The sequence below is a fragment of the Leishmania martiniquensis genome, chromosome 24, assembly GCF_017916325.1.
Source record: "Leishmania martiniquensis isolate LSCM1 chromosome 24, whole genome shotgun sequence".
In the NCBI taxonomy this organism is placed as follows: Eukaryota; Euglenozoa; class Kinetoplastea; order Trypanosomatida; family Trypanosomatidae; genus Leishmania; species Leishmania martiniquensis.
In genome coordinates, this window is record NC_090159.1 from 355,895 (window position 1) to 367,951 (window position 12,057).

Sequence of the window (12,057 nt, forward strand, 5' to 3'; positions counted from 1 at the left end):
CCTCCCCTTTCTTGAACTTCCCCTCTCCACGGAGGCCGCAGAGTCACACTCATGCCGATCGGGCCACTGCGGCAGCAAAAAAGCGCTACTCGGCCGAAAAGCTCAGCGGCGGTACCAGGCGGCTCTCTGTCTCCCCACCCGTCCACAGCATAGTCCATTTCCGCTTCCCCCCTCCCCCATCCTCTTTGTCGAAGCCTTCCCCACACGCGCACCACCTCCAGCAATGAAGAAGCGTCGGGACGTAGAGATCCGCACCGTGGCGGCTCGGCCACACAAGAAAGGGGGCACCGGGACTAGGCGAGAGCATCGGTTTCCCCTCTACTCGCACCCCATGTTCCGCGCCGCACTGCACAACGCAGCTGCGGTACAGAGCGCCGTTGCGGAACAATCTGATCGCATCGATCCGCGCGCGCTCGACGCGGCCCTCGAAAACATGGTGATGTGTCTGATGAAGCAGCAGCACGAGACCGAAGGAAAGGTGTCACCGACCACTAGAAGGGAGGATCTCATTGTCACCGAGGGTCAGCTGCTCGCGCTCCTCGACGAAGCCATGGGCACAGCTCTCCAGCCATCGCACCCGGAGCCACCGGCGTCTGCGTTTCAGCCGATGAGTCCAGGGGCCGTCGTGGCGCTCGCCCCCGCCGCCACTTCGCCACCGTCGCTGGAGAGGCAGTTCATTCCGAACCAGCACTACCACATCTCCCCCCCTCCTCTGCATGCCAACGCCTACGGTGCGCGCTGCGCAACACCACCGCCGCACGCCCAGCCCGTACCTATCAGCCGCGCAGTCTCCTCTGGTGACAATGTGCTGGACGAGCTGAACGTTGTGTCGGCTGCTTCCTTGCTGCAGGCTACTCTGGCAAGTGGCGGGCGTAGCAGCGAAGCATCGGCGCTGGGGCTTTCACCTCGGTCCGAAAGCGCAGCCTCGGCGAGGACGGCGAGGACGACAGCGGAGAAGACGAAGGTCAGCGGCTTTCGGAGAGCTAACACACGGCATCCTCGACTGAAAACGTCACCCTACTCCCTGCTGCCGCCCCTGGTGGCTTCATCCGGGCTAACGGCGACTGCGGCTCTTCCGGTCACCGACCCTTCCTCCCGGCGTCCATCACCGTCTTGGCTGTCGTTAGCTGAGATGGACCGCCGGCCAGGCATCAGCGCCGGTCCACTTGCGCAGCAGTCCGTGGATGCGCAGCAGCTTCACCAGGTTCCCGACGCTGTGTTTGCTTCCATGGACGTGCTCATGGACGCCAATAGCTGCTGCCTTCGGCGGCGACGGCGCCTGGAAGCGACGAGCGGGTGCAAGGACGCGCCACTTTCGCTGAACCCTCGGGGCAGGGGGGGTGCTGCAAGACCCTGCTTCGCCTTCGGCTGTGGCAGCAAGGGTGCGAGTCTCAACCGCATGTACGTCAACGCTGTGCAGAACACGCTTCCCTCCCCACCGCCGCCGCGCACCGCCGCGGAGGCAAAGGCGCGCCGAATCCTGGAGAGCCAACGGTGCAAGCAGCGTCTGCACGACCAGCAGCATAATCCTGTGTCTGACTCCTCCCTGTTGACGGACTGTGGCAACAACGCGCAACTCCATTTCTCCCTCCCCCGGCTCCACGGCGGCCCCATCACCCTATCAACGGATCCGCTCGGACGGCACCACAGAGGCCAGTCCGGTTCACGGCGCTGCGACAGCGCGCACTGGAGGCTTCGTCCCACTAACCCTTCTGCAAGCAGGAGCTCTTTAATGGCGGCCGGGTCGGCTTCGACACTGCCGCCTGGCCCGGAGACCTTACCCTTATTCACCCTTCGTGGCATTGCGTGTGAGTCTGCGTACGACCAGGCCGTCCACTCCGCGAACCGCTTCGGCGGTGCACTGCTCTGACGTGGGAGGGGAGAGGAAGAAGCAGCAGTGCGAGGGCTGTGCATCTGCGTGCGGCTCCGCGCTGGACCGTCGGCAAAGGGGTCATCATCCCCCTGCCTCACCCCCCCCGCACACACACACACGCACACACTTCCCCTCTTCCCCCGTGTCTTTCCCGCGCATGCGGCGCCCGTTGCTGTCGCTGAGGCGGCCTCAGCAGTTACGCAGCTCCCCTGCGCCTCTTTGTCGCTTCGGGGGGGGGAGTATTACGTGATGTACAATAGGAAGCGAAGGGGAAAAAAGGTCAGGAAGAACCGAACGCACGCATGCACATGTGTGTGTGTGTTTCTGTGTGTGTGATGAAGCAGATGCACACCTGTAGTCTTATGGCGCGGCTAACGCGAGAGGCCTGCGACTGGGCGCCCATGCGAAGAAAAAAAAGCGGCAATGCGTCGCGTCCATCTTCAACGTGCGAGCCGGCTAAGAGGAGTTCAACCTTCCGCTACCCTTTTCTCTTTGTCGCACGCGCCCTTCCTCAACTCGTTCGCCCACATGCACACAGGCAAGCACACACACACACTTACGCTCGTCCAAAGAGCGTTCTCCGCCTCACCTGCAGTGAGGGGAGTAAGTGTTACTGTCTCTGTCAACGTCACCGTTACCGTTACAGCGCCCTCTTTCACTGGAATGCGCCGCTTCAACGAGGCGGAGACAGACCAATACAACCCAACTGGCCAGGACGCCGCTATCCTTGCAGTGACAGGGACTCTTCACCACCGCAGTATGTCGAAAGCTTCCGCTGCTGCTGGTTCCGCCAAGAGGGGCACAAAGAAGGGGCTAAGCTTTGACGAAAAGGTCGCCCTCGTCGAGAGATGGATGACGACGCACCCGCAGCCGTACACGCTAAAGGAACTGCAGCAGAGGATCCCAAAGCAAACCGCCGTCGTCTACCAAAGCGTTGAGGAGTGTCTGAAGCTGCTAGTCGCCGAGGGGCGGATCGAGGAAGACCGCGTCGGCGTGAGTACGCTGCTCTGGAAGTTCCCGCCAACAGAGGCGCAGCTGGCGAACAGATCAGGCCGCCTATCTGGAAGGAGCGGCGGCCGGGAAGGCATCTCTGGAAGCAATGCAGTACTCTCTGGGCATCCTCTGTCATACACGGAACTGCTGCGACGCGTGACTTCCGATGGCGCGGCGGCGGCACAGCAGCAGGTTTCCGTGTCGGAGATTGAGCGGTGGTGCGCGTCGATGCCCGATGCGCAGCTGCGGGAGTGGTGTGACCTGCTGCAGGCAGAGAATCATCGCGCAGTGGCATCTCTCTCGGAAGAGCGAGAGAGACTGAAGCTTGAAGGCAGTGACAGCTGTACGCATGGCGACCAGGACGCACCAGCCGGCGAGGCAGCGTTGCTGGCCGAGCTCGCGCACCTTCAGCAACTCGCGCTGCAGCGGGCTCAACTGCTCGCAGAGCACAAGAAGCTCTCCTCTCGCCAGGCACTACCCGAGCTACTGGACCGGCTTGACCGCGCCTCCTTGGTTGCTCTGGCGGCCGCCAACAGGTGGACAGACAACTATTACCTTGCTGAGGAAGCGGTGGTGAAGGTGGGCTTTGGTGGAAACCGCCGCGACGTCCGGGCGGCGCTTCAGCTTCCGTTGGAGCTGAATTACCTCTCAGACGACAGCGATGCGGAGCCAAACGTTGACGGCTGTCATCAGGCCCGTCTGCCGTGCGCCGGAGCTCACACGGGAGCGGAGCAGTCACCTTTACCGCCGCGCGAAGGAAGTCGGTGTCGCGACGCCGGTGGGCCTTCTTCAGCGCAGGAGAAGCACCCGCTCATCAGGGTGGCTCCCAGCGAAGACGTCTTTGTGGCAAGGCAGGCCGATGCCCGAAGCGGCGAGCCCACGCCAGGAGCAGCAGCAGCAGCAGCAGTAGCGACTTCGGCTCCACACACAGACACCACTCTGCAGCTATCCACATCCGCCAAGACGAACCCCTCAAAGACCGCCAAAGCGCCGTCAGCGAAACGAGGCACCGGCAAGCGCACCCGCTCATGACGTGTGACGTCAACACGTGAGTGAGGGGAGGCAAAGCGGGTGAAGAAGAGGCACTCAAGCATCCTCACTGTGCTGCCGCTGCCCCCTTGGCCACGCGCCCTCCCCTGCTCCCCCTTCCCCTTCCGCTTACTCCCCCCTTCTCTCTCTCTAATTTGAGCTGCTACCGTGAAAGATGACATTTCTGTAACCTCCCCGCCCCTCACCCCTCTCTGGCAGACTCCCTTTCGTCGTCATCTTGCGAGTGTGTCTGCGTGTGTGGGCGATACCGTCGGCCAACGCCTCACCACCGCAATCCCATCCAGTCAAAAACAGAAACAAAAAAGAAAAACAGCAACAGCAGCAGCAGCCATCGATTCCTGTCGCAAGTCCTTCATCCCAACACTTCTCCCGCGTGGGGATGACCCTCACTCGCCACAGCCGTGCGCATTCCGCCCGCTTCTCCCCTCTGTCTTCGCCCTACTTCCTTCCTCGTGCTTCACATCGCTGTCTGCGCCCTCCCCTCCCACATACACACGCACTCTACAGTCGTGTATGAGCTGCTCACGCGAAATGTCGCGGTCATCCTCGCTTGAGCTGTCCGCGGCGCTGCAGCAGCGTCTCCTCGCGGCATCGTCGGTGCTGCGCCTCTCCCCCGACGCGTTCCTCACTCGCCTCCTCTCGCAGCACTACAACACTCTCGGCGGCCTTCCACTTGACCTGCTGCGCCACATCCTTACCTTCCTCGACTACTCCGCCATCTCCGCCACCCTCACGCGTGTCTGCCGACTTTGGCAAGAGTGCGTGGTGAACGACCGGCGGCACTTCTTTGCGCGTCTGCGTCAGATGCACGGCATCCACCTCCTCGACCCGGTGCACGGCCTCTTCTTTTTCCCGAGGGCATTGAAGAGGGTGGTGATCGAGTCTAAGGCGGGCGCACCCGCGCCTCCATCGGCACTGGGCACTGCTGCGTCATCCTCCATCACCGGCGCGGGCTCCCCTGCTTCGGGGGCCGGAAGCACGCGTCAGGGGCCCACTCCAGTGATGAACAGCCACAGCGACGCGGTCAGCAGGGTGGCGCAGCAGCGAGATGCGAGCAGCGCCCAGGTCGTCCCGGCCTCCTCCTTCCTAACGGTCGACATCCGCACACAGAACACAAAGGCGCTCCCATGGGACTACGCGCGAGAGACAGTCCAGCGTGCCATCGCGAGGGAGCGGATGATGTACGGCGAGGTTCGCACACCTAGCCTACAGCAGTCGGAAGGACCGGTGTGGTCGCAGGCGGCGACCGTTGCCTATGACCGTCGCATCTACATGTTTGGCGGGGAGGCGTACGAGGGCGTCGTTCTCGACCGCGCGTATGAGTATGACCCAATGACGAGACAATGGGGGGTGCTGCCAGCTCTTAGCGAGAAGCGGGCGGCGGCGAGCGCCGTGGCGTATGGGGGCTACATCTTTGTCTTTGGCGGCTACAATGCGGAGAGAAGCGTGCTGGACACGTACGAGGTGCTGGAGCTGGGGACACGTACGTGGATCTCGCAGACGCGCTCGCTGGGGCGCTTCTACAAGCAGGAACAGGCTCGAGCGTACGCAGATGCAGGGACGGTCTCAGAGACGGTGCCGCCAGATCAGAGTGTTGCGCTTGAGGACGACAACGGCCACACCCCGGGGGCCGCCACTTCCTCTTGGGCAGCGGGGGCCGGCGCGGTATGGCCGTATTCAGAAGGACCAGCGCCTGAATGTATGGTGACTGGTCGTCGATCTCCGGTGTCCAGTTCATACCGAATGCCGGGAAAGGTGTGTGGCACAGCTGTCGTAGTGCATGGAAATGTCTTTCTCTTCGCCGGCGGCTACCAAAGCTGCATTGCACCGGAGCAGACCGCCGTGAGCTACTCTGCGGCGAGCAGCACGACAGCCACACCGATGAACGCCGTCCCTGGCGGGGTCGGCGGCGGCCCTAGCGGCGATATGACATCCTCGACGAGGAGCACCAGTACAGCGAACACTCCACAGCGCTTGCCGCGGGTAGGGTCCGTCAGTATGGCTAGCCAAACTACTGCCGAGTCGTTTGTGTGGATCTTCTGCCCCCGAACAGGACGGTGGTGGACACGCGGGCCGCGTCTGCCCTCGCCGCGCGCGTTCGGCGCCACGGCAGTGCTTGAGCTACCCATACTCGGGCCCTGCTTGTGCTACTTTGGCGGCTGCGCCAAGGCCGATGCCCCGGAGACGGCAATGTTCTACATCCCACTATGCGCTGCGACGGAGACGCGCGCAGTCGCTGCTGGTGAGGATAGGGGCTTCGCCAGCAGTGGCGCAGCGAGGCCCTCTGATGCCTCTCCTCCATCAAGCGCAGTCGAGGAAGGGATGATGAAGAGCAGGCAGGACGGCACGGATGGAGAAGTTGCGGACGCGGCCAAGCCGCCGGGCGCCACCGTGGCGACCGCTGCTGCACGAACACGACTGAGGCGATTCGATGCTACACGGACGAGAAGAGAAGACACGGCAGGTGCTGGACAGCAGCGAGAGGAAGCGGGAGCTCGAGGTGCAGCGCACAGGGGCAACAGAGCCGCTCAGGCAGCGCCAGTCGCGGCCGTAGGCTGCGATGTCGTTGCTGGCACCGGCACACCCGATACAAAGCGCTGCGCAGCAGGGGAAGCGTCCCTTTTCGTCGCCTTCGGGAGCGGAGTCAGCGCCATGTGCAACCGTGAAGCTTCGAATTCACCGCTACGACTCGAGCCAGCTACCCTCGCCCAACGCCGGCGGCCCGGTGACAGAGGGATGGAGTGCTTGCACGACGTCGGTCGACCGCTGGCGAGCACGGACGGGGGCGGTGATGAGGACGGCGCCTTCTTGCCGGGTGGAGAGGAAGACGTCGCGATGATATGGCGGTGCTTCCGAAACCCGATCGAGCTGCCGTGGCAAAGGTATGTGCGCATCCCCATAGGCGGCGCCTTCACCTCTGTCGTTGTCCTCGGGGCTCAGCACTCTCGCTCGCTGGTGCTGACCGGCTTCTACCCAACGCCGAACATCGGCTTCTGCAAGGTGGACCACCTCCTCCCACTCGACGCCATCCCCCCGCTGTTGGGGGCAAATACCGCGCATGCGCGAGGGAAAGCGCCAACGCCGCCACCGACATCGTCGCCACCCATCGCAGGCGGCGCTCTAATAGGAGCCGCCAGGACAGCAGCCGCTGCCTTCTGCCTTATGCCGGAGTCGGGCCCAACCCTGCAGGACGAAGCGGCCATGGCCGTTAATTACTGGCACCAAGAGCGAGAGTGGAGTCATCACCAGCGGCAAGAGATACGAGAGATGGTGCGGTCTGCCGCGCGCGCCGCCACGATGCGTCACCCACGCAATCCGCAGACAGCCGGCGAGGAGCACAAGTGGAGCCTTGCCCCAGTTCCGGAGGTGCGCGTCGTTAGCCGCAGCAGCCCCTCGCCCCTCCACGTCTCGTGGAAGGTGCAGACGCTCAATGCAAAGGTAATCGTCGGCATTGAGTAGACGGTGGGTGGTAAGAGAGGCGGAGACGCACAAGGGCAGTGAGGGCGAAGGGGGAGAGGATAGGCCACGCGCACGCACGTCATGTGGAAATACGCGCAGTCTTACTGTTATGGCGAAGGGGGTGCTCATCCACGCTTCGTGCACCTCGTCGCCAATTCGACTTCCCTTATTGCTGACCTTTTTTTGTCCACTCTTGACAACATCGGCGCTCATGCGGCGGACCACCATCGCCCTCTGCGCGGTGACATGCGGACGCTGGCGATGGGGGGGAAATGAGGGGCGTGGAGCGTGGAAGTAGCGGGAGGGAGGGTGCGGCGGCCCCAGTCCCTACGCCGCATCGCATCCGCCGCCGCCACCGCCACCATCGCAATGGCCGCTGCAACTCGGGTAACTTCGCTCCTGTCCGCCCTTCTCGCACTCGCGTCTCTCCTCCATTCCCTAAGCGCTACACCTTTTTCTTTCCCGCGCCTCGAGAAGAGCGGCTACACCTGTCATCTCATTACCGCTGGCAACGGTCACACCACCGGTCGCCCCTCTCTCCCCTACCCGCACTCTACAAGTGCCTGAGAAAGCACCTCTACTTGTCACTGTACCAGAATCGCCGCCACCAACCCGCAAGACCGTTGCGTGCACGCAGCCCGTCCATTCCGGTAGATTTGCTGCGCCATCAGCATCCTCTCGTCCTGTCTCGCCCTTCAACTCATGTCCTCTTCGACGAGCATCAAGGAGGCGATTGCGCGTTTCGAGGAGGGCGAGTACCGCCGGCGGCTCGCCGGGGTGCCGGAGGCGATGCAGGAAAGCATACCCCGAGTCGTGGCAGCGCAGGAGCAGAAGGTGCTGCTCATCGGCATGCTGCCACCCATTACCAAGATGGACAAGGAGATCGCGACGCTGAAAGAGTGCGTTCATCTTGGGCTGAGCACGAACGCCATCGAGAAGATCGGTCCTGGCTTGAAGGACCTCAAGAACCTCAAGGTATTGTCGCTGGGACGCAACAACATCCGAAAGCTGGAGCAGCTCGACCTGCCGCAGCTCGAGCAGCTGTGGGCTTCATACAACAAGATCGACAAGTTGACCGGGCTTGACAAGCTGAAGGGCCTCCGGGTCCTGTATATGAGCAACAACCTCATCAATAGCTGGACGGAGATCGACCGACTGGCCAACCAGTGCCCCGAGCTGGTCGACGTCCTCTTCCTCAACAACCCCCTCTGCAACAGCGCAGCGAGCAACCAAGAGTACCGTTACATGATGCTGCAGCGCCTGCCAAAGCTGACCCGGCTGGACGGCGTGCCTGTGGACCCGGAGGAGAAGGAGGAGGCAGAGCGTCGTCGCTAAATCAGAGCAAAACGGAAACATCAGCGCTGCAGATGCCTCCATGCTTGCGTGTAATTGTGTGTGTGTGTGTGTGACACAGCGCGAGGTCATCTCCTCCCCCTCGGTTGCAGCGGTCCTGTTCACGCCGGCCTGCGATGTCGATGTACGATAACTGAAAATCAGAGGAGGGGGAGAGGAGAGGTCCGGAAACGGAAGGATTGTCTGTCTGTGTGTATGTGTGTGTGTGTGCAAGCACAGGAGAGAGGGGTGGGGGTGGCGGAGGAAGACGGTCACTCACCACCGCCCCCATCTCAGCCAGAGAGGGGGGGTACGAGCTGACAGAAGGGTGTTAGGAAGCCGCGGCGTGGAGGGAGGGGAAGGGAGGGGGCGAGCGTTGACGCATCCGCGGTCCTCCTCTGGCGTATATATACATACATTATATATATATACGTAGAGAGAGAAACGCGGAGCAGCGCCAGCGAACGCACAGGCCTCGGTCGACCACCACCGCCAAGCCCTCTCTCTCTCCACAGACTTCGTCTTTTCTTCGTGCCACGTCATCGTTTCCATTGCCGACCTACCGCCCCCCTCCCTCCCAGCGTCATGTATAGTCAGTCATAGAACAGCGTAGAGCCGTCCTCCCTGCCACTCTCCGGAAGCGGGCACGCCGAGGCAGCGGGTTGGAAAAGGGAATAGGGCGGACAACACACCCACACACACAGACTCATCCGACGGCCATGTTCGTCGTACCTGCAGCATCCCTGTCTGTATGCAGAGGAAAAGGGAAGCAGCCCCCCTCCCCCTTGCGAGCTGCGCCAGTATCGCCTCCCCACTCGAGAGGGCACATTCTTGCTGCTTGTCAGATCGAGCGTCGGCTGCGGAAGCTGTAGGCTCCACTGCGGACCCCACTTACCCGCGCCCCTCCGCCCACCAACGCAACACACAGCATCGCTGTTACTCATCGCCCCCCTCCCTTCGTCTTCCCCTCTTCAACGCGGATGCGATACATCGAGAGGGCGTTCTGAGACGTCAGCACAGCTACGCGGCGGGAGAAACGGGCGCGCGCCGTCATCTGTGTCCTCTTTGTCGCCCTTCTGTCGCTCTCATGATGGCCGCACTGCACTCCCCCGCTGGGCGCCTCTGCAGCGTTCGCGCCCCTCTTTCCGATGCGGCCTTCACCTCTCGCGTGGACTATGCAGACACCTACGCTATCCCAGCCGCATCCGCCCCAGCCACTGCCATCATCGATGTGGCGCCGGCCGCCGACGGCAACGCTTGTCTCTCCGTGGCTGCTGCTCACGCGGCCGGCCCGCGACGCAGGCCTGCCGTCTTCCCCGCCCATAGCAGCAACGGTAGCAGAGACCGCGCTCAGCCCTGGACTAGATACGGCTCCCCTCGCATGGCGGAATCCGTCCTGCGGTACACGGGAAGTCGAGCAACGGCAGTGGCGCCGGCCGCCGATTGCCAAAGCGCCAGCCACGGGTGACGTCGCCGTCTCTGCTGCTGCTGCCCGAGCTACACTCGCGCGAAGCAGTCGGCTAAAGTCACTCTCATCGGCTCTGTAGGCGAAACTGGAGAGGCATCGACGGCGCAGCGAGAGACGAGAGGAAATGCGTTGGCGGTCGCTGCACATCAGCACGCGCTGTCGTCGCTGTTTTCAATGTCCCCGCTGCGGAGGCCACGGCCAGGCTCCCTTTTCTGGCGCGGCGGTCATCAGTGATAAATGCGTCTTCACAAGAGCGGCATCGTCATCGCTGCCTCTTACTGCCGCTACCCTGCTCAGCAGCACACATTCCGTCAGCGCGCTCGACATACAGCTCACCTCCGACATGCCGTACTACGCTGTCTGCGCGTGCGGCCAGTGGCACAGCTGCCAGGCCTTCCCCACAATGGAGGAGCTCCTCGCCTATTTGGATGCGGTACTGGAAGATGAGAAGGCAGAGGCGCTGCGAGAGCACCGGGAAGTGCAGCGAAGAATCCATACCGCCGCAGCACCCTGGAGGAGGGATCGCAGCAGCTGCCTAACAGCATTGTCGGCACACAAACCCTTCTAAACCGTCACCCTGCCTTCGCCCTAGAGCAGCTGTGAAACCACGAGCAGCAGCGCAGGGAGGCTGCGTGCGCAGCACCGCTTCTTGGTGTGAGGCAAGTGGCGCCACAAAGGATTCAGGTAGCGGACTTGGCCTCTGAAGCCGCGGCTCGGCTGCAGGCAGCGCGGACGGGAGAGGTGCAGGAGAGGGTACCACGCAGCACGTTGGCACCTGCACACTGCCTGCCTGCACCCGTCCCCATCACCGCCAGCAGCCCCAACCGCGATGTCGAGGTCAGCATGATTGTGCGTACACAGCAGCGCTATCTGGGACTGCCGGCAGAGGCCGTGGACACTTGGCATCAGACCATACAGGCGTGGACGCGGCGCTTTCAGCCAGCGGCGGCGGCGGCGGCCACCTCTGCCACGGCAGCGGCCTCGCCGTTCGCCTCATCACTACCTCGGATCGAAACTTGCGCGATGAGGCGCGAAGACGTGACGAAGCAAAGGTGCGATGCACCAGTGCCATCTGCGACAGCTACCGCTGAAGCGGCAGTGTCAGGGGCGGCACCCGCAGCAGCGACCATGCGCAGCACATCCACTCTTCTGCACACGCCAGCATCCGCCTATCTACACTCCATACTGTCGCGCGAGCAAGACCGGCCCCTGGGCCTCCCGGCGTACTTTATCCCTCGAGTGCGCAAGGAGCTCCTCACTGCGCTTGTGTGGTGGCTGCCGCCGGCGTCCGCTGCCGAAAGCCTATCTGCAACGGAGCAGTCCTGTCCGTGTACACGTCTCGTTCTTCTCGATCGATCAGCTTTGTCGGATGAAGAGGTGCGGCAGGTGTGCAAAAACTGGGCAGATCAGCGCGCGGCGCAGATAGAGCGGCACGAGCAGAAGCGCCGCAGCAATCTGGAGCAGCACAATATCGCTGTGACCGCCACTGCTGCAGGGAAAGAGCGCGACGACGGCGACGGGGACTTCGACGAAGAGGCCCAGCTGGACGACCATGATGAAGGCATGGAACGCCACAAAGGCGGGGCCTCGCAAGGCTCGACGCACCTGGCAGCGCCTCAGCACCCACCGCCACAGCAGCGACAGCGGAAAGGGGGGCGGCCGCACTACCGCCGCCGTTGTTCCTCGACGTCACGGACTTTGCCGCGTTAAGCTGCCTGCCCTTCCTAGAGTACGGGCCTAGTGGTGTCGGTAGCGGCGAGGGCAACGCATGCCTGTGCGAAAGGAAGTTTCGCCTCGCCAACTTGAACGTGGTGCATGAGGTCTATCTGGCAAAGCTGGAGGTCTTGTGAACTCTGACGGCGCCTTCGAGCGTTGCCGACGT

The 12,057-nt window shown here is 62.9% G+C and overlaps 5 protein-coding genes across 5 annotated transcripts; all 5 read left to right on the forward strand.

The window, feature by feature from the left end:
- Window positions 1-223: 223 nt before the first annotated feature.
- On the forward strand, window positions 224-1,870 carry LSCM1_05048 (uncharacterized protein; the record flags this gene model as incomplete). Its single annotated transcript, XM_067322525.1, has 1 exon — window positions 224-1,870. The coding sequence occupies one exon, from the start codon at window positions 224-226 to the stop codon at window positions 1,868-1,870; it is 1,647 nt and encodes a 548-aa protein (XP_067178388.1).
- A 762-nt stretch (window positions 1,871-2,632) lies between these two features.
- LSCM1_05049 (uncharacterized protein) lies at window positions 2,633-3,898 on the forward strand (the record flags this gene model as incomplete). Its single annotated transcript, XM_067322526.1, has 1 exon — window positions 2,633-3,898. The coding sequence occupies one exon, from the start codon at window positions 2,633-2,635 to the stop codon at window positions 3,896-3,898; it is 1,266 nt and encodes a 421-aa protein (XP_067178389.1).
- A 549-nt stretch (window positions 3,899-4,447) lies between these two features.
- LSCM1_05050 (uncharacterized protein) lies at window positions 4,448-7,375 on the forward strand (the record flags this gene model as incomplete). Its single annotated transcript, XM_067322527.1, has 1 exon — window positions 4,448-7,375. One exon carries the CDS (start codon window positions 4,448-4,450, stop codon window positions 7,373-7,375), a length of 2,928 nt encoding a protein of 975 aa, XP_067178390.1.
- A 702-nt stretch (window positions 7,376-8,077) lies between these two features.
- Window positions 8,078-8,710, forward strand: LSCM1_05051 (uncharacterized protein; the record flags this gene model as incomplete). The annotated part of the gene is made up of 1 exon (XM_067322528.1): window positions 8,078-8,710. One exon carries the CDS (start codon window positions 8,078-8,080, stop codon window positions 8,708-8,710), a length of 633 nt encoding a protein of 210 aa, XP_067178391.1.
- Window positions 8,711-11,303: 2,593 nt separating this feature from the next.
- Window positions 11,304-11,885, forward strand: LSCM1_05052 (uncharacterized protein; the record flags this gene model as incomplete). The annotated part of the gene is made up of 1 exon (XM_067322529.1): window positions 11,304-11,885. The coding sequence occupies one exon, from the start codon at window positions 11,304-11,306 to the stop codon at window positions 11,883-11,885; it is 582 nt and encodes a 193-aa protein (XP_067178392.1).
- Between the last annotated feature and the right edge of the window lie 172 nt (window positions 11,886-12,057).